At 38.2% G+C, this 22271-nt stretch overlaps 1 protein-coding gene and 1 non-coding gene across 2 annotated transcripts in view; both read left to right on the top strand.

The window, feature by feature from the left end:
* The first annotated feature begins 4567 nt into the window (after positions 1–4567).
* ETNK1 (ethanolamine kinase 1) overlaps positions 4568–22271 on the top strand; it is a 67614-nt gene continuing 49910 nt past the window's right edge. The window contains exon 1 of the mRNA XM_030321930.1: positions 4568–4989. Within this exon, the coding sequence (XP_030177790.1) occupies positions 4834–4989 (156 nt within the window). The 5' untranslated portion in view covers positions 4568–4833. The remainder of the gene's footprint in view (positions 4990–22271) is intronic.
* On the top strand, positions 10354–10485 carry LOC115519591. Its single transcript, XR_003970587.1, has one exon. It is a non-coding gene; the product is annotated as a small nucleolar RNA SNORA72 (small nucleolar RNA).

The raw sequence follows: 22271 nt of genomic DNA on the forward strand, positions 1-22271 counted from the left end.
AAGATTTTTTCATTTGTTTTTCATTTTTTCACGGATTGATCGCACATTTCATTTTATTGCTGTATAAAATTCCATTATGTAGATGTAACACTTTTTCATTGTTGTTTTTGTTTTTTAAATCTAAACTGTTGAAGGATATCTTGGTAGCTTCCAAGTTTTGGCAGTTATGAATAAAGGTGCTATAAACATTTGAGTACAGGTTTTTGGGTGGCTGTAAGTTTTGAATTCATTTGGATAATCAAAGAGCATGATTTCTGGATAGCATGGTAAGACTGTGTTTAGCTTTATGAGAATCTGCTAGACTGTCTTCCAAAGTGACTATACCATTTTGTATCCTACTAGTGATGAATGAGAGTTCCTGTTTCCCAACATCTTCACCAAAGTTTGGTGTAGTCAACAGTTTGGATTTTAGCCATTCTAATAGGTGTGTAGTGGTATCATTGTTGTTTTAAGTTTCAGTTCCCTAATGACACATGGTGTGAACATGTTTTTGTGATTATTTGCTATCTGTATGTGTTCTTGGTGAGATTCTGATCCTCTGCCCATTAAAAATTTTTTTTCCTTTATTGTTTTAAGAGTTCTTTTGTATATTTTGGATACAAGTCTTTTATCAGATATGTGTGTGTCTTGCAAATATTTTCTCCTAGTCATGTGGTTTGGCTTTGCATTCTCTTAACTGTGTTTTTCCCAGAGCAGAAGTTTTTAATTTTACTGAAGTCTTACTCACCAATTTTTCTTTCACGGATTGTGCTTTTGGTGTTGTATCTAAAAAGTCATTGCCAAACCCAAGGTCACCTAGATTTTCTCCTATGTTTTCACTTAAGAATTTCATAGTTTTGTTTTACATTTAGGTCAATAACCCATTTTGAGTTAATTTTGTGAAAGATATAAAGTCTGTGTCTAGATTCCTGTTTTCTTATATGTGGATGTCCAATCGTTCCAGCACCATTTATTGAAAAAAATAGCCTTTCTCCATTGAATTGCCTTATGTTCCTTTTTCAACAGTTAACTATATTCATGTGAATCTATTTCTGCACTATTTATTGTGTTCCATTGATTTGTCAATTCTTTACTAATACTTCACTGTCTTGATCACTGTAGCTTTAGTAAGTGTTGAAGTTGGGTAGTGCCTGTCTTTGTTGTTGTTCTTCTTATTTAATTGGTTATTCTGAGTCCTTTTCCTCTCCATATAAACTTTAGAATCAGTTTGTCAAAAGCCACAAAAATAACTTGTTGGGATTTGCATTGGAACTGCACTGTATAGATCAAGTTGATAAGAACTGACATTTCTTATATATTTTTAGGGTTTTGGTTTTAATATTAAGGTTTTTAATCTCCCAGAATTAATTTTTATACATAATGAGGAGAGATCAAAAATTTTCCCCATATGAATGGCAATTGTTCCAGTACCATTTATTAACTAGCCCATCCTTTTTTCACTAATTAAAAAAAAATTAATGTTTTTATTTACTTTTTTTTTTTTTTTCTTTTAAATTTTTTTTTTTTTCAACGTTTATTTATTTTTGGGACAGAGAGAGACAGAGCATGAACGGGGGAGGGGCAGAGAGAGAGGGAGACACAGAATCGGAAACAAGCTCCAGGCTCTGAGCCATCAGCCCAGAGCCCGACGCGGGGCTCGAACTCCCGGACCGCGAGATCGTGACCTGGCTGAAGTCGGACGCTTAACCGACTGCGCCACCCAGGCGCCCCTGTTTTTATTTACTTTTGAGAAGAGAGAGACAGAGCATGAGCAGGGGAGGGGTAGAGAGAGAGACACAGAATCCGAAGCAGGATCCAGGCTTTGAGTGATTAGCACAGAGCCTGATGTGGGGCTCGAACTCACAAGCTGTGAGATCATGACCTGAGCTGAAGTCAGACACTCAATCGACTGAGCCACCCAGGCACCCCTTTTTTCACTAATTTTTAAAGCCACCTTTGTCACATTCAAAGTTATCATATATGTTTAGGTCTTCTTCTGGAATCAGTATTAGGTTCTACTGGTCTATTTGCCCATTCCTAAACTGTTATATAATAAATCCTACTAGGAGGGGTTCTCTCAACTTATTCTGCAGCCCTCCCTTCCCCACAAAAAAATTATAGCTGCTTTTCTTGGACAAAGTTTGGCATCCATTTTAACGTCATTTAAACAAGTTCTGTGAAAAACCCTGTTGAGATTTTAATTATAATTGCATTATAGTTATTGATTAGTTCAGTCAAAACAAAGATCTTTATAAGTATCTTTTCTTTTTTATGAAAAGATTTCTCCATTGATATAATTTCATCCATAAAGGACTTGCACATCTTTTGTTAATTTTATTCTTAGGTACATAATATTTTTTTTTTCTTGTGAAAGGATGCTTCTTTAAAATTACAAACTTATGGGGCCCCTGGGTGGCTCAGTCAGTTAAGCGTTGGACTTTGGCTCAGGTCATGATCTCAGGGCTTGTGGGTTTGAGCCCTGCATGCGTCTCCCTGCTGACAGCTCAGAGCCTGGAGCCTGCTTCAGATTCTGTATCTCCCTCTTTCTCTTTGTCCCTCCTCTGCTCACGTTGTCTCTTTCTCTCTCTCTCAAAAATAAGTAAACATTAAAAAAAATTACAAACTTGTGCAGTTCTCAAAATAATTTTTTTTCTTTGGATTTTATTTTTAAGTAATTTCTACACTCAATGTAGTGAAGAAATTACATTTCTTCACAACCTTCAAACTCACAACCCTGAGATCAAGAGTTGCATGCTCCACCAACTGAGCCAGCCAGGTGCCCCTCAAAATGATTTTTTTATAATTTGCTAGTAAATTATTTTACAATTCAAAGTATAGTTTAAAACATTTTAAAATTTCATCTATATAGTATATATTATATGTACTATATATGCTATATCAGTATAAAATAATACAAATTATACAAAAATAAAAGAGATACTATCTAAAATGTGAAAGTATTGTTACAGCAAATACTTGGCGTCCAGGAAGACACAAGCAACAAGCACTAGGGGAATCAGAAAACTGTTTATTTCGCACCAGTGCTGGCCCAGTGGAGTCACCTCCAAAGGCTGAGCATCTGGCTCAGGTTTTACTGATCTTTTATACATATGTGTTTTAGTATTAGTATATTATTTCTCCCCAATTTGGAACGTATAATCTATTGTTTATTGTAGTACATGATTTAAAAAAAATATCTGGAAAATGTGGATTCAACTCCCTTGCTGTATTATAATACTGTATTTTCTTTTTTCAGTTTTTTATTTTTTAAATTTTAAAAATTTTATTTTTGAGAGAGACAGAGATGTGAGTGAGGAAGGGGCAGAGAGAGAGGGAAGGAGAGAGAATCCCAAGCAGGTTCCATGCAGCCAGCACAGAACCTGATGCAGGGCTCCAACTCATCAACTCATAAAACCATGAGATCATGTTGAGGCGAAATCAAGAGTCAGATGCCTAACCAACTGAGCCACCCAGGCGCCCCTCTTGTTTTTATTAAATTCAAGTTAGTTAACATATAGCATAGTGTTGGTTTCAGGAGCAGAACCCAGTGATTCATCACTTCTATATAACACCCAGTGCTATTTTCTTTTTCTTCTTTTTATGAATTTACCCTTATTGACAGTGAGCTATTTATTTTGTGATTTACAAAGCTAACTAGGTTCGTTCTGAACAATCATTGTAAACTCATGTTAAGGAGGTAAACATTTGAATGTTAAGCTGAATCCAGTTACTGATTTACCACTAATAAACATATTCACCATGTACTAAATGTTTCAGGGAAGACATAGATTAACAGATCATATCTCAGATCATTTTTCTCAATCATAATGAAGATTTGGAGGTCTCAATAAATTGTGGATTATCCAGTTTCCAATATTATCTTAACAGAGGAAATAGCTGCTATAAAACTTGAAGCTAAAAGTTTTAAGGTAGTTATTGTAAGGTCCATGCAGGAATACCCTGAAACAGGCGTGGAGCCAGTGTAAGTGCTGAGTCTCAAAACCATTTTTCTTCCCTTCCCTTTCATCTTCATCCTAGACTATAACCTGTTTTTCCTGGCTCTGAATAATTCTCAGTATGGTTAAACATCTGGCATCAAAAATAAATCTTTTAAGTGTTGTCGTCTTTACACAAATAAGTTTGTCCCAAATACCATGGCTTCTGTATACTGTTTGCCCACCCAACTGTGTGGTCGCCAGTACAGAGCGGCTTCGAGATCAAGGCGAGCCAGTTAATCTCCCATGCCCATATTTCGGCCAAATTCAAAGGCTGAACTGGGGGTTACTTCAGGGCACGTTCCTCGCTTCCGAGAAAAACTCAGCCATAACTCAAATTCAGACCCCAAACGCCCCCGATCATGTGATCTAAAGCTTCACAGCCTTTCGAGTCTTCGCAGAGCTCAGGCTCATTCCGGAAGAGGAGCCTGCGTTTTCAGATTAAAAGCAAGCGGGACGAGCTTTAGACGACCTAGGTACCGAGCTAGCTGCAGTCACCCATTGTGCTTGCGGCTAGAAAGTCGTCTTCAGCCAACTGACGCAGGCGGAGGCCCCGCCCTGCGCGTGACGCTAGCGTCAGGCCAGTCCCGGCATGCTTCGCGGCCGCCGGCGGTGGAGTGCAGACGAGCGGAATTTTTCCCGTGAACATCTCCGGCTCAGTTCAGCTGCTGTTCAGACCTGGGTCGGTGAGAGTGTCGTGTCCAGCCGTTTTCCTACCGCTCGCCCGTCAGTCTGAGCGCCCCTAGCCCTCCCGCGAGGGCGCCCCGGGACGGAAGGATCCACCAGCCTGTCGGCGCCCGCCGTTCTCGTGGTCGCCGTCGCCGTCGTCGTGGTGGTAGTCTCTGCCGTCGCCTGGGCCATGGCCAATTACATCCACGTTCCGCCCGGCTCCCCGGAGGTGCCCAAGTTGGACGTCACGGTTCAGGATCAGGAGGAGCAGCGTTGCCGGGAGGGGGCCCTCAGCCTCCTGCAACACCTGCGGCCGCATTGGGACCCTGAAGAGGTGACCCTGCAGGTAACGCCCACATCTCAGTACGGGGTCTCTCACAGCCCAGACTCGGCCCCGGGGGGTTCTCACAATCCCTTTAGTTCTCTGTCGACCCGAGAGAACCAACGGGAACGTCTTTTTCCTCAGTCCTCTGGGAAGTGACCCTGTGTGTTTCCTCCATCAAACCTAGGAAGGTCACTCCCCCTTCCTTCACAATTGCTTAGCGAGGTTGTCCTTAGGGCAGATTTTCTTTCTGGAATCAGCTACGTACGTGACGCACCCATTCACACCGGGAAAATCCCTGTTGATAGTTGCCCCTCCTCCCACTCCCCTGGCCTTTCTAACTGCAAAAGGAACCTTTTCCATTCTCCTTGCTAGGGGGTCCTCTTCTGTCGTCTCTAGTTACCTTCTCTCCTTACTCGGATAATGCTTTAATTAATTCATCTGGTCTTTTCCTTCCCCTTCCCACCCCTCCCCCCACCCCCTTCCCCCCGCCCGTACCCCCACCCCCTTCCCTCCACCCGTACCCCCTCCCCCATCCCCTTCCCCCACCCCCTTCCCCTCCCTCCCCCCACTTTGCCTGCCACCCCTCCTGGCGGATAACTCCCCTGGAGGTCTCACCCTGCATTATCGTCTCGAACCTTCGGAATGGCGAGAGTATTCGATTTCAAAGTAATAACCATGGTCAGGCATTACTCGATTGAGTTCTTAGGTAGCTCTACACATATTTTATTTGAATCGGTGTTTCTGAATTTTTTTATTCGTCTTAGTAAAACTAGCAATGTCTGATGTTAGGTCGATCAGTGTGTCATATTGATAGACAAAAATTGGGAGAAAAATCTTTAGAGATCTAGGCGTTTTCTAATAACTTATTTCTAATAAGGTATGATTTAGTATACGTGACATTTTGAATATTAATTTAACTTTTAGAGTTTCGGGATCTGTGACAACGAACCTCCATTTTCCTTGCATACACACATGAAAGTCAATAATTTTGAAGGCTGAGGTATTTGGAATTTGTTTCAGATCTGTTTAAGAGGTAGCCAAATCATCTGGTTTGTTTTGTTGACTAATTTATTCATTAGTGTTATTGACTTCACAGTATTTCAGATTCTTTGCTAAAGTAGTCACCTATACAAAGATGAATAAAACATGAACAGTGCTCTAGGGCCCCGGAACAGTTCCTGACACTTGGGCTTTCAGGAGTGTTAGTTTCAGTTCTTGTTGACTAGAAGAGTTTTGAGCAGATTAAAAGGACTCATGTGTTTTAGGAAAAAAATTGTTCGGAATTTTGAAATTTTAAGGGAGCGTTAGCCAACTAAACAGGACGTAGTGACTCCAAAATGATTTTCATGTGTAATTAAAAAAAATTAGTATGCTATATTTCCTTTAATTAAAAAAGTTAAATTAGTTCAAACTTCCAAAATTGAACCTTCCAATTGAAACTCAGAACTCCTTATTTTATTAACTTATTTGTAGTTTATTACAGAAAATTTTTATATTTATTAAAATGATTTATACTCTGAAAGTCAATTATAAACTAAGCATACTAATTAAAGACAGTGCTGCTTACTGGGAAACTTTGGTGCTGGCGAACTATGCTACTTTTTAAGTAGAGAGTTTAAAGTTTTAAGCTTGAGACTCGTGTTTCTGTTGGTGTATTTGTCTGTAGAACAGTAAAAATAGCTATCCTGTGGTACCAGTGTTCCAGATTGTGAATTAGGTGATCTGTATGTTTTATCACTTAATCCTACAAACAACACTATTAGGTACTTTTTTTTTCTTTTTTTTTAGGTGGAATTAGTGAGATAAAGCCAGGGTAGAGGTAAAAAAGGGACAAAATGGGAACTTTTTGGTTATTGGAAAGTACTTGGGATTGACTCTTGCCTTTTATCTACATAGCAACTTTTGACTTTAAGACCTTTGCACTCATAATCCAAATTTCTAATATACTTGTCAGTGAAGATAAATACTACCAGGGGTGCCTGGGTGGCTCAGTCGGTTAAGTGAACCACTTCGGCTCAGGTCATGATCTCTTGGTTTGTGAGTTTGAGCCCCGCATCGGGCTCTGTGCTGACAGCTCGTAGCCTGGAGCCTGCTTCAGATTCTGTGTCTCCCTCTCTCTCTTCTCCTCCCCTGTTCATACTCTGTTTCTGTCTCTCAAAACTGAATAAATGTTAAAAAAATTAAAAAAAAAAAGGTAAATACTACCACTTACTTTGCTGTAAGGATGATTATTAGAAATATAATCATTCCATGAGCAAACAACTCTTTTGATTAGAAAGTCTGACTTGATGGTTATTTATTGGTGGTTTCTGAACCTGGGAAAATCTGACTCCCAAATTCCGTCATTCTAAACTCTTCTTTACTTTTTTAAAAAATTTTTTAAGATTTTATTTTAAAGTAATTTCTACACCCATTGTGGGGCGAACTCAGAACCCTGAGATCAAGAGTGTCATGCTCTACCAACTGAGCTAGCTAGATGCCCCTCTAAACTCTTCTTTATGATGCTTTAGGATTTCTTTAGTAAATCCCAATGGGAATATTTCTTTTGAGATTTGCTTTTATTTCCTTTGAAGTATAAAGATAATCATTCACATTTCAGAAGGGAAGTATGTATCATATGGTCAACAGATTAATACTGGTATGTAGCCCATTTTTTTCTAAAATTTTTATGTAATGAAAATATTCTTTAAACATACCTTACAGGCTAAGTCTACTAACACTTACTTTACTTGACGATTACTCATGTCAGCTGAACTGTCCAGAATATATTGGAAAATCCAGAAGCCAGCAAAAAAGACTTTGATGCAGTCAAAATGATATAGGGCCCAGTCTTTGCTCAGAACTTAAGAGACACATGGAATGCTGTATCTCATTTTAGATGGGATTTTAACAAGTTAAGTTTTTGGTTTTCCTATTCATACAAAATTGAAAGAACAAAGTATAAAAGGGGTGGTGAGCTTTTTTGAGTGTACTGTACTGCCCTAGAGTAGATAGAGTACATTTGAAACAATAATACCAGTCAGTGCTTTTTATTTCATAATATTTTACTGAAATTCCTAGTCAGATGGGGAAGATAAATAAAGTCATAATGTAGTGTTTTTAGAATGAACATTCATATTAATATGTGAAGATTACAGAAGAACATTTAAAAAGCATACAGTTTTTTCCTTTTTGTACTACAAGTTTTTCCATGTTATTGGATGCATAGTTTTGAAATCCCCCCTTTTTTTTAAGCATACATGGACTGTCTTGGAAACCAGTGCTGTGTTTGGTTTGTAGCTACATAGCAGTTTCCATATCCCCTTTCTTCTCTTTATCTAGCCATGTTGGAAATGGTTACTAAAATAGTCTATTAAAAATCTATAAGCCTTCTTATTTTAATATCAATATTATTTAATTTTTTAAATGAAGAATCAAAACAGAGAGAGAGAGAGAGAGTGTTCTAGTAAGCTGTGTCTTTACTGTTCTAACTTAATTCTCCCCCACCCCTTTTTTTTAAGGTATAGTTGACACACAATGTTACATTAGTTTCAGGTATTTATTTATTTTTTTTTAAGTTTATTTATTTTGAGAACGTACCCCCAAGAGCTTGCATGTGCAAGCAGGGGAGGGGCAGAGAGAGAATCCCAAGCAGGCTCTACACTATCAGCACAAGAGTCCCATAGTAGGCTGGAACGGAAGTGTGAGATCATGACCCAAGCCGAAATTAAGAGTTCAGCTAAATTAAGAGTTCAGCGCTCAACCGACTGAGCCACCTGGGCTTTTTATTTTTTTATTTTTTTATTTTTTATTGTATGCATTTATTTTGAGAGAAGGAGAGATAGTTTGTATTGAGAGCAAGTGTGGGCCAGGATGGGGTAGAGAAAGAATCCCAAGCAGGCTCTGTGCTGCCAATGCAGAGCCTGACGACCCATGGCTCAAACCCATGAATCTTGAGATCATGACCTGATCTAAAATCGAGAGTCAGACGTCTCACCAACTAAGCCACCCAGGTGCCCTCTTTTCTGTTTTTAGAAAGATGAGTTTTTTCCTTACTTTGAGAAGTTTCTGAAAAGTCTTAGGTAGATTCAAGTAATGTATTAAGTATGCCAGGAGGATATGATATTTATATGAACTTTAAGTCATGTAGATAAATAATAAGGGTTCACAGTTTTGTCAACATAAGTTTTTTTTAATAAAAAAAATTTTTTTTTACATTTATCTTATTTTTGAGAGGCAGAGAGAGTCAGAGCACAAGTGGGGGAGGGGCAGAGATAGGAGACACAGAATCCGAAGCAGGCTCCAGGCTCTGAGCTGTCAGCACAGATCCCGATATGAGGCTCGAACTCACAAACCGTGAGATCAGGACCTGAGGCGAAGTTGGACGCTCAACCGACTGAGCCACCCAGGCGCCCCTCGACGTAACTTAAAAAAAATTTTTTTTCAAACTTTTTTGACAGAAAGAGTGCATGTGCATGTGGGTTGAGGGAGAGGGGCAGAGAAAGAGGGAGAGAGAGAATTCCAAGCGAGCTCCCCACTGTCAGTGCAGAACATGATCCCCTGAATCCACCAAAGGTGAGGTCATGACCTGAGCCAAAATCAAGAGTCCAAGCTTAACCAACTGGGCCACCCATGTGCCCCTCAGCATAACTTTTAATATAAATGGTTGGGTCCAATTTTCCATTTTCTGTTCCTCCTCTTTCTGTTTTCAGTGTTTTGTAATAAAGTATTTGATGGGTGGTAGGCCCTAAGACTCTGTTGACTGTGGCTAAGAGAGATGTATGATGTTTGATAGGCTCCTATGAAAGATGTGTAATTTAAAAAAAAATTTGTTTTAATGTTTATTTTTGAGAGAGATACAGAGTGTGAACGGGGGAGGGGCAGAGAGAAGGAGACACAGAATGTGAAGCAGGTTCCAGGCTCTGAGGTTTCAGTACAGAGCCCGACGCAGAGCTCCATCCCATGACCCGTGAGATTATGACCTGAGCCAAAGTTGGATGCCTAACTGACTGAGCCGCCCAGGAGCCCTTAATTTTTTTTGTTTTTTTTAAAGTAATCTCCACCCAACGTGGGGCTTGAACTCTTGACTCTGAGAGCAAGAGACCCTGAGCCAGCTAGGCTTCCCAAAGATGAATGTTTGATAGGCTCCCATGTCTTTTATTAAGATGGGATTAAAAAGTCAGAAGCCTAATACGCTAGTTCATTTTCAGGTATTAACAGCTGTCTGATTTGGACTAAACAAGTAACTTGACCTGTTTTGGGGGGCTTCAGCATAATGTGGTAGAAAGAGGATGGTTTTTGAATCCTGATACCAGCTATTTGTAACCTTTGGCAAGTTTTTAAATCTCTGAAACAGGATTTTTATCTACCTTGGAAAGCAGCAGACTGGTAGAAAATAGTAGAATTTACCACTTAATACTACTTTATCGATTTTGTAATAATCAGGGCAGGCTAAACATTCGCTATATTAAGACCATGCATGTGTCCCCAGACTTAGCTCTTTCCCTAGGTCTGGTTTTATCAATGCTGGTGATAAACCAACTCTGACTTACATGATGCATCCGTGGAAAATGTCTGTGACTCTAGGTATCTGATCATCCTTGAGAATGACAGCAAAGCTAGTGTAACAACTTTTGAAGATAACCATTGCCAATGTGATGATTACCAGTTGCCATTAAACAAATTGTAAAACTGTTATGTCTTATTTTCTAGAAAAAAAAATACTACTTTATTACTAATAGTAATTTTACTACTAGCACCAGTTTTTACTACTTTACTACTAATAGAATATCCTAAGAAATGAAATGCATAAAGTTCTGCATGGTATATTTTAGTACTACATGCTTCCAACTTTTCCCCTCCCATCTCCCCCAGCACCCTCCCCCATTTGTAAGTGGAATAATTCATCTGAATTGTAAGCTCCTAAAATTCAGTAATTCTTTTTTTTTTTAATTTTTTAAAAATGTTTTTATTTATTTTTGAGACAGAGAGAGAGCATGAACGGGTGAGGGTCAGAGAGAGAGGGAGACACAGAATCTGAAACAGGCTGCATCCAGGCCCTGAGCGGTCAGCACAGAGCCTGATGCGGGGCATGAACCCATGGACCATGAGATCATGACCTGAGCTGAAGTCGGACACCTAACCGACTGAGCCACCCAGGTGCCCCTGAAATTCAGTAATTCTGACGTACATTTTTTGTAACAGGCACGATGCTATTTTATAACCTTTTTTTTTCAATATTTTTCAAGTTTGTTTATTGTGAGAGAGAGGGGGGGAGGGGGAGAGAGAATCCCAAGCAGGCTCCACACTGTCAGCACAGAGCCCAATGTGGGGTTCGAACTCATGTATTGTGTGATCATGACTGGAGCTGAAATCAAGGGTCAGACGTTTAACTGATTCAGCCCCCCCCCCCCCCCCCAGCCCTAGCATGATATTAACTTTAAGCAGCATCCTTTTGTACAACTAACTGTAACAAAAGGTAGGCATGGGAAAATGTAGAAGGGAACACTTCCTAGAGGAGGGGATACCTGAACTGAGCTTTGAAGGAAATATATGGTCAGATGGAATGGGGAAGCATTTCTGGGCAATGAAAAAAACTACTTTCACAAAGCTAGACTATAAGGGGGAAAGAACAAAGCTAGACTGAATATTTTGGGCCAAATGGAGTGTGAACAAGAGTAGTAGGACTGATTTTTGAGAAAGGGAGTTGTTAGATATGAAGGTTTTGTGCTTCATTAAGGAGGTGATATTTTATTATCTAGGACATAATGGAAGCCATTGAATGTTTTTAAGGAGGTGAGTTATAGTATGTATTTTTTAAAAGCAGTAGCAGGCTATATTGAAGGCAACTGTAGTTGAATGAGATGTTTTGAATTGGGGAATAAGTGATCCACTTAGGACATTGGTTTTGAAACTAGTGGTTACCCCACATGAATAGAATGCTAAGTCAGCAGAGTGGGTTGAAACTACTACAGTTTAAAAAGATGAGTTAAAATAGGATGCAATAGGATAGATCAGAGAGTCTTGCAAATAATAAGGTGAAGCTTTTTTCATATGAAAGTATGGTACTGAATTAGATGATAAATATATTTTTGTCTGAGTATCACATTAAAAAATGTTGGAGAAAAACTTAACCTAGGAGGACTGTTAGTTCAGACAAGAGTTGCTGCTACTCAAATAAGGACAGTGGCCTTGGAGATGAAAATAAAGGGCAGATTGGGCATTTCGGAAAATAAATACGAAGGAGTTAATTGCTTGTTTGCAGGTGAGGGAACAGAGAAGCTTAAGGATTTTTTTTTTGGGGGGGTGACAAAGATAGGGAGGTAATAGAAGACCTATACTTAAGGAATCAGAGGCTAGATATCTCACTTGAGAAATATTTTGTCTTCTGAGGAGTTATTTTGCTCTTTGATATAATAGATGGGCTGTAAATAAATTTTTATCATCCTTTTAAAAATCGTGAGATATAATAAACATACAGAAAAATCTATGAAATGTAAATTTTTTTGTAGAACAAATACTGTGTAACCCAAACCATGGTAAAGAAAATATCAGCAACCCAGAATATCTCCATTTTACTTCCTGGTCCTAATCTCTCCCTCCCTCTAGTGGTAGTCACAATAACAGGTGTTTTTTTTTTTTTGTTTTTTTTTTTTAATGTTTATTTATTTTTGAGAGAGAGAGAGACAGAGCATGAGTGGAGGACCGGTAGAGAGAGAGAGGGAGACACAGAATCTGAAGCAGGCTCAGGCTCTGAGCTGTCAGCACAGCGCTAGAGGCAGGGCTTGAACTCATAAACCACAAGATCATGACCTAAGCTGAAGTCAGATGCTTAACCACCTGAGCCACCCAGGCGCTCCACAATAGCAGTTTCGTTTCGTTTTTCTTTTCTTTCCTTTTCTCTTCTCTTCTCTTCTCTTCTCTTCTCTTCTCTTCTCTTCTCTTCTCTTCTCTTCTCTTCTTTTCTAACTGTTTTTCTTTAGTAATTTTTTGCAAATCAACTCTGGAAAACAGTGTGGAGGTTCCTCAAAAAATTAAAAATAGATCTACCCTATGACCCAGCAATAGCACTGCTAGGAATTTACCCAAGGGATACAGGAGTGCTGATGCATAGGGGCACTTGTACCCCAATGTTTCTAGCAGCACTCTCAACAATAGCCAAATTATGGAAAGAGCCTAAATGTCCATCAACTGATGAATGGATAAAGAAATTGTGGTTTATATACACAATGGAGTACTACGTGGCAATGAGAAAGAATGAAACATGGCCCTTTGTAGCAATATGGATGGAACTGGAGAGTGTGATGCTAAGTGAAATGAGCCATACAGAGAAAGACAGATACCATATGTTTTCATTCTTATGTGGATCCTGAGAAACTTAACAGAAACCCATGGGGGAGGGGAAGGAAAAAAAAAAGGGGTTAGAGTGGGAGAGAACCAAAGCATAAAAGACTCTTAAAAACTGAGAACAAACTGAGGGTTGATGGAGGGTGGGAGGGAGGGGAGGGTGGGTGATGGGTATTGAAGAGGGCACCTTTTGGGATGAGCACTGGGTGTTGTATGGAAACCAGTTTGACAATAAATTTCATATATTGAAAAAAAATTTTTTTTGCAAGTCAGTACTATGAGAAAATAATATACTGAGTATGAATTTCCTTTTATAAGGGACATGAATGTGAAATAATTTAGTTTTACTACAAAGATATATCACAGTATTGAAAGTTTGAATAGGGAGAAAAACCATTTCTGATCCATATTTTATGAAAAAAAATCAGTTGTTTTTTCATTACCTTCTTTTGCATAGTTAGGATCATACCAAGTATGTAATTATGTAGTCCTTTTTTTTATGCGGCCTTTCACTTTCCCGTGTTTGTATGATATTGACTATAATTTTTTATAGCCATAAATATAATATTTGGTCATGTTGAACATCATGTTCCTGAATTATTAAAATGAAGTTTAAAAATTTTTGAAGAGCTGTGCCTTGGTGGCTCAGTCAGTTAAGTGACTGACTTCAGCTCAGGTCATGATCTCACGGTTCCTGAGTTCGAGCCCCAGTCGGGATTGCTGCTTGTCAGTGCAGAACCTGCCTCAGATTCTCTCTCTCCCTCTCTCTCTGCCCCTCCCCTGTGCTTTCTCTCTCTCTCTCTCTCTTTCTCTCTCTCTCAATAAAAACCAAACAAACCAACAAAAATTGTGAGGAGTATAAACTAGAAAATTAGAAAGGTTCATATACTGTCTAAATGTGTTGGTTTTGTTTAAAAAAATACAAATAATATATGCTTTTAATAAAATATTTAAAAAATATACAAGACTATGTAAAATGAAAAGTAAAAAGTGTAACTCTCTCAACTTCCAACTTCCATTCATTCTCCCCACAGTAATTTTGTGAGCAGTTTTTTTGAACTTCTAAAAAATCAGATTATGGGTTTATCCGGGCACATATTACCTATATTAATAAATACTAGTAAGTATTACTATATCCCTTTTGTAATGCAACAGAGTTATTCTGTATCTTGGATTTTAAAATAATATATCTTAGGCATCCTCCTGTGTCAGTATATGTAATCTACCTCATATTTTTTAACCTTTTTTTTTTTAAATTTTTTAAAAATAATCTCTACACCCAACATGGGACTTGAGCTCATGACCCTGAGATCAAGAGTTGCATGGTCCAGGGGTGCCTGGGTGGCGCAGTCGGTTAAGCGTCCGACTTCAGCCAGGTCACGATCTCGCGGTCCGTGAGTTCGAGCCCCGCGTCAGGCTCTGGGCTGATGGCTCGGAGCCTGGAGCCTGTTTCCGATTCTGTGTCTCCCTCTCTCTCTGACCCTCCCCCGTTCATGCTCTGTCTCTCTCTGTCCCAAAAATAAATAAACGTTGAAGAGTTGCATGGTCCATCCACTGAGCCAGCCAGGCACCCCTGCCTCATATTTTTTAAACAACATTGAATCATTTCTATTTTTTGCACGTTAAAGTAGTTTTGCATGAACTGCTCCTATACATATGTTTTGGATAACTTTTCTAAGTATATCCATAGAATGAGTTCTTACTAGTGGAATTAAAAAGTTAAAAACTGTGTGCCAGTTACGGGTATAGTATGTGGGCTTTATTTCAAAGAATTGGCTCATGTACTTGTAGAGGCTGGTAAGTCTGAAATATAGGGCAGGGTAATAGGCTAGAAACTTAGGGAGGAGTTGATGCTGTCATCTTAAGGTAGAATTTCTTCAGGAAAACTTAAAACTTGTTTTATTTTTATATATCTTAAACTGATTGGATGAAGCCCACCCTCATAACTGATTGTACAGGTTAAGTGTAGCTACCGTACCTTCACAGCTGCATCTAGATTAGTGTTTGAATAAGTGGGTATTACAGCCAATCCTAGTTGACTCATTAAACTGTCATGCTGTTTCTCACTTTCGTATTACCAAATTGTCACAAAAGTTGCATTAATTTATACTTCTCAATACAGTGTTGGAGAACACGATTTTCCTTATACCTTGTCCAATCCCTGATACTGAATTTAAAAATTTTTGCCAGTGGGATACATGAAAATGGTATTATTATACTTCTAATTTTATTATTTTGGAAGACGATGGAATCCAAGGGTTTCTTCCACAAAACAATGAACTGATACGTATTAATTTCCACCTTTCTAGGCTTTTTAGTTGGTTTAGCAACCATTAGCTTAATAATTGAAACTTGCCTTTACTATTTTATTGGCATGAGAGTTTATTCATTTAAATTCAGTAGTTAACTGGTCATTCTAGACCATAAATACGTGTCAAAACAGGTTCCCTGTTTGGCATATTAAATCATTAGGACTAAAGGAGTTTCATAGTTGATATGTAGAATTTAATATTTTTACCATCTCAGGGTTTGTAGTTGCAGGACAGTGTCAAATATTGAAAGAAGTATTGAATTATGATTTGAGGGTCTAAAGAAGACCTTCAAGTTTATTAATACCACTGTAGCTTTTAAGTGTCAATAAAGCCATAATCTTGGGGCAGCTGAGTGGCTAAGTCGGTTAAGTGTTCAACTCTTGATTTCGACTCAGGTCATGATCTCACTAGGTGTGGAGCTTGCTTATGATTGTCTCTCCTTTCCCCTCTGCTTCTTCCCTGCTTGCACACTTGTGCTCTCACTCTGTCTTTCAAAAAAAAACCCCAAAAAAACAAACAAAAAAAAGCCTCACAACTTCCATTGTGTTGGGGCAAATCGATTTGCCATCTGTCTTATCTTTCCACTTCCTAGTGAACCATTCTAATTTTCTTGGTATTATTCCTAAGACCCATAAAGTGAAGCTTTAGACAGCAAGTCTGATAAAGCATCCTGAATGGTTTCTTGCGTTGGTAACAGTAAAGTTACGTGGGGGACCCATATAGAAGGAGCCATCTTTTTTTTTTTTATTAAATTTACTTATTTTAATAATAAATAAACAGGGGAGGGGCAGGGAGAGAAGGGGAGAGAATCCCAAGCAGGCTCCACACCAACATCTCGAGCGCATCACGGGGCTTGAACCCATGAACCATGAGATCATGACCTGAGCCAAAACAAAGAGTTGGATGCTTAACCAGTTGACGTACCCAGGTGCCCCATAAAAGAAGCCATCTTTATCATACAGTATTCATAGTGACCTGGGGGTGAGACATACTGAATATCTTGGTCACTGGAAAGCAAATCTAGTATGGTCTGTATATATAGCATATCAGCCCTTCATCTGGATTATTCCACTTTGCATGCAAAGGAGGGACAGGACACTTCCCCTTCTCAGGATAAACAAACTTTCTAGCCACTTTCATTCATTGTACCAGGCTGACACTCTTGTTTGGGTTAGTCACTGCCATTCAGGACTGTCACTGAGCTATGGATCCTGCATTAGCTCAAACATGGCATGGTCTTCATAGACTGCTCCTAACTTAACCATTCTTATGAGCCATGTTAATAAAGGTTCTTCAGGGAACCAGCTATATTGACCCCACTAAATAAGACAACTTTTACGCTATCTCCCCTGGTGTCAGTAGTTTCCTGACTTTGTCTCTTCGTTACCTGAATCATTTTGGTAAACAGCTGTAAATCTGCTCAGTATGATTTTTCTGTTTTGTGATGGTTTTGAAGTGAGCAGTTTGATGTTGGATTGGATCAGTTGGAATCTGGCTCTATTTAACATCACAGCCCACCCTAAAACTGTCTTTAGCTTTCTGTTCTAGGTAGTATGCTAACAATAGCCAGGGAATTGAATTGTGCCTTTAGCCAGTTTCTTATTATTTTGCATTTTATTGTAGATTCAGTGATGAAACTCCTCTCAGGTTGGATCTATCTGCTAGGTTTCATTTACTTTTACCTCCTGTAACAGATGGCAGCACGCCTGCTGTTTGATACTGTGGGTGATTTGGCAAACACCTGGCATCAAGGATTTAGCCTCTAAGGCCTTTTATTTTCTCCCCCCAAAATGCTTTAGCAATATTACACTGAGTCTAGGATCATGCTAGCAAATTTGATATCCTTGGAACAGATTAATAGTCATAATACCAGCTTTTAACCTGTTCTTCCATTGTGTGATTTTGGATAAGTAAGGGAATTTATTTCGGCCATAATTTTCTCATTCTACAAACTGAGCATTTCTGAGGTATTTTACAATCAGTCTATACATAAACAAACATTTATTGAATATGTCTTTGTTGTAGGCCATTGTTTCTCAATCCTTTTAATAATTATTCTCGAAACAAAAATTAAAATGAAATTAATTAAAAAGCTTTGTTGATTTCTATCTAACAGAAATTATATACCAAAGAATAGGATTTTGTCAGGTAGTATTGAGCTTTGGTGAGCCACAAACCATTGTAATAGCTTTTTCTTGCTTCTTTGGTGATACCTGTTTTGAGAATGCATGTAATAGACTAAGAAATTTTATTTCATTTCATATATATGTATACTTTGACTTCTGATGTGGTTATGTCCTGATAAACCCATTGTAAGTCAAAAATCCCCCAAATCAGAAATGCATTTAACACATGTAACCTACTGCACATCATAGCTTAGCTTAGCCTATCTTAAATGTGCCCGGAACACTGACATTTGCCTACAGTTGGGTAAAATCATCTAACAGAAAGACTATTTTATAATAAAGTATTGAATATTGTATGTAATTTATTGAATACTGTACTGAAAGTGAAAAACAGAATAGTTGTTTGGGTACAGAATGGTTGGAAGTGCATTGGTTGTTTATTGTCATGATCATGTGGTTGACTGAGAGCTGCAACTGCTGTTAACTATCATCATGAGAGGATCAAACTGCATATCGCCAGCCCAAAATTCATATTCAAAGTATGGTTTCTTCCAAATGTGTATTGCTTTTACACCTTTGTAAAATTGGAAAATCGTTGAAGGTAATGAGAAGATTAACATGAAAATACATTCCTCCCGCTCTGAATATTGTGTTAACTCTTTTTAATAAAAGTCTATTTATTGTTGAGAAGTGATACACATAATAAAAAGCACACAATTCATCGAGTGTAGAACCTGATGAATGTTCCTACAAAATGACCATACCTGTGTAATAAGTATCCAGGTCAGGAAATGGATTTGGGGAAACAGTACCCCTGAATCTTCTTATGTTCCCCTGTAGTCATTATTCATCATCTCTCTCCCCAGCCAAAGATTACTCCTATCCTGATTTCTTACATCATAATTTTGTTTATGAATTTTTTAAATGGAATCATGTGGACTATTTTTGTTTTTTTGTTTTTGGGGCTGGATTTTGTTCAAATTTTGAGAGATTTATTCATGTATATATAGTTCTTACAATAACTTATTCCATTGTGAGAATGCACTTCTGTTTCTTTATTTCCTACTGTTGATGGACATTTGGGATGTTTTCAGTATTTGACTATTAAAAATTATGCTGTTACAAACATAATTATATATATTTTTGGTGAACATAAATGACCCTTTCTGTTAGGTGAATAGTTAGACTTGCTAGGTCATCTGGCTTAAGTATTTTCAGCCTCACTACATATTTTCAGTTTTCCAAAGTGGTTGTGCCCAGTTATACCCATAATGGCAGTATATGATAGTTTCAGTATGTTTCATTTTTACCAACAGCTGGTATTATTTGTCTTTATTTTTATCATTCTTGTGAGCATTAGGGATACCTTATGGGTGTAATTTGCATTCTGCTGGTGGCTAAGGGCATCTTTTTTGTGTGTGTGTTGGATATTTGGATGTCTTCTATTTTGAGGTACTTGTTCAAATCTTTTGCTGATTTTTCAGTTTTTCCTTTGTGAAGATGTTGTTTATATGTTGTAGAGTTGAGTCCTTTTTTTTTTTTTTTTTTAACGTTTATTTATTTTTGAGACAGAGAGAGACAGAGCATGAACGAGGGAGGGTCAGAGAGAGAGGGAGACACAGGATCTGAAGCAGGCTCCAGGCTCTGAGCTGTCAGCACAGAGCCCGACGCGGGGCTCGAACTCACAGACTGTGAGATCATGACCTGAGCCGAAGTCGGCTGCTTAACTGACTGAGCCACCTAGGCACCCTGAGTTGAGTCCTTTTCAAATAAATAAATACTACAATTATTGTCTGCCAAAATGTAGCTTGCACTTTCACTCTTAGTAGTATATTTGATAATCTTAAAACCAGTATTTGAATTTTTTTTCCTTATAGGTTGCTTGTTTTATGTCTTGAGATCTCTTCCTGTGTCAACCTCATGAAGATGTTCATTCTTCTGTGTTTTGTACAAGCTTTACTGTTTTGATATTTTATATCTTGATCTAGAATTGTGTATGATGTTAGGTAGAAGGGATCATGATTAATTTTTTTTCCATGTGGCTATCAGTTGACTCATTATTGTTTATTGAAAAGGCCATCTTTTCCCCGTTATAGTGTCATCATTGTCATAAATCAGGTTGCATTGTATGTGGGCCAGGTTATGTTGTTCTGTCCCTTTGGTCTGTTTTATCTGTTGCGCTGGTACTGTACTATCTTGATTACTCTCAGGCTTTACTATGGTTGTTGGAAGCTGATATAATTACTGTAGTCCATGATACAGGGTTTTAACTTTGTTCTTTAAAATTTTCTTGACTATTCTTGACTTTTTAAATTGCCATATAAATTGTAGACTCAACTTTTCAATTTTCACAAAAGAAACTGGATGAAAGTTTGATACTTTGTGGACTCTATAGATTTTTGAGAAGTAAAATCATTAACAATATTGAGTCTCAAAATCCATAAACAAGGCATATCCCATTTATTTAGTCCTTTAATTTTTCTCCACATTTTTGCTTTTTGTTTTTAAACTTTAAAAAAAAATGTTTACTTTTTTGAGAGAGAGCACGAGTGGGGCAAGGGCAGTGAGATAAGGAGAGAATCCTGAGCAGGCTCTGCACTGATGGTGCAGAGCCTAATGTGGTGCTTGAACCCACAGACTGTGAAATCATGACCTGAGCCAAAGTCAAGAGTCAGATGTTCAACCAACTGAGCCACTCAGGCACCCCAAACTTTCTTTTTTTAAAGTTAACTCTGCCCCTAATGTGGGGCTTGTACTGATGACCCTAAGATGAAAAGTTGCATGTTCTATGGACTAAGCCATCCAAGCATCCTAGGAAGTTTCATTTTATTCTTAGTTGCACATGTGTTTATCATACATGAGTGTTGATTTTATGGTATACTTTTTTTTTTGCTTCTCATGATGATTGCATGATTTTCCTCCATTTTTCTGTTGAGCTGAATTACATTGATTTTTTAAAAAAATTTTTAATGTTGAAAACCTTTGCTTTTTAGAGTAAGCCCCATTTGGTTGTGACGTGTTCTCCTTTTTAAATATTAGTTATTGATATGTTTTTTTTTTTTTTTTTTTAATTTTTTTTTTTTCAACTTTTATTTATTTTTTTGGGACAGAGAGAGACAGAGCATGAACGGGGGAGGGGCAGAGAGAGAGGGAGACACAGAATCGGAAACAGGCTCCAGGCTCCGAGCCATCAGCCCAGAGCCTGACGCGGGGCTCGAACTCACGGACCGCGAGATCGTGACCTGGCTGAAGTCGGACGCTTAACCGACTGCGCCACCCAGGCGCCCCATTGATATGTTTTTTAAAGTATTTATTTAAGTAATCTCTACACCCCATGTGGGGCTCAGACTCATGACCCCCAAGATCAAGGGTTGTATACTGTACCAACTGAGCCAGTCCAGTGACCCTAGTTACTAATATTTTGATTGGAATTTTTGCAACTATGTTTATGAGAGTGGTCTTTATAATATTCTTGTAATGTCCTTGGCATGTTTTGATATCTTATTGATAGTTTGTTTTCTTTTTTTTTTTTCCTTGATAGTTTTGCTTGGAAGTGATCAACCTTATCTTTAAAAATAACAATTTTTGATGGTTGAATTTTTGTGTTTTATTGATAATTTTGCCCTTTTATTCTCTTTCTAACATATATATATTTGAAGAATTACTTATCTAGCTTCTTGAGCTGGAAGCTTAGATCATTAATTTTCTGCCTTTTTAATTTTTAATATTTTTATTTACATGACCCTGCAAGCATCCACAAGTTTTGAAATGTTTTTGTTATCATTCAGTTCAGAATGTTTTTCGCTGAGCTAGTACTATCCTAAATATTTGACAAACAGTGCAAGATATAGTTCCTGAGAAAAGGAGCTCCATGAGATTTGTATTAGTTTTGTCCTTCTTCCATTGAGGTGAAAATTTACATTTCTAGTATATATCTAGTATATGTATCTAGTATATACCTAGTATATTTTACTGTATGTTTCAGAAGGTTCAGCACCTTCTGAGTTTCCTGTAGGTTTATATATGAGGTGGGAACCATCCAAGGGCAAAAACCATTATCCATACATCTTTATTTAAAAAAAATTTTTTTTATTACTTTATTTTTGAGAGACAATGAGACAGCACGAGGGGGGGGAGGGGCAGAGAGAGAAGGAGATGCAGAATCTGAAGGAGGCTCCAGGCTCTGACCAAGCATTCAGCACAGAGCCCCACGTGGGGTTGGAACCCACGAACCTTGAGATCGTGACCTGAGCTGAAGTCAGACACTTAACGGACTGAGCTACCTAGGTGCCCCTATCCATACATCTTTAAAGCCAGTGTTCTCCATTAAGAACACACTTTTAGCTAAACAAGTTGGGTTTAAGAGAGAACTTATACCACTAGGTAGGAATAGTAGGGATCTCAGTAAGTGGATGTTACAAAGGACTTAATAGGATTTGGGTTTGCTGATTTGGGAAAGTGTTCAAGTAAGCTAGGCTTTCCTCTGGATTTGGTGTTGTCAGGAAGTGGGGGCAAGTCTATGACTGGGGATATATTAATC

The sequence above is a fragment of the Lynx canadensis genome, chromosome B4, assembly GCF_007474595.2.
Source record: "Lynx canadensis isolate LIC74 chromosome B4, mLynCan4.pri.v2, whole genome shotgun sequence".
NCBI classification, from domain to species: domain Eukaryota; kingdom Metazoa; phylum Chordata; class Mammalia; order Carnivora; family Felidae; genus Lynx; species Lynx canadensis.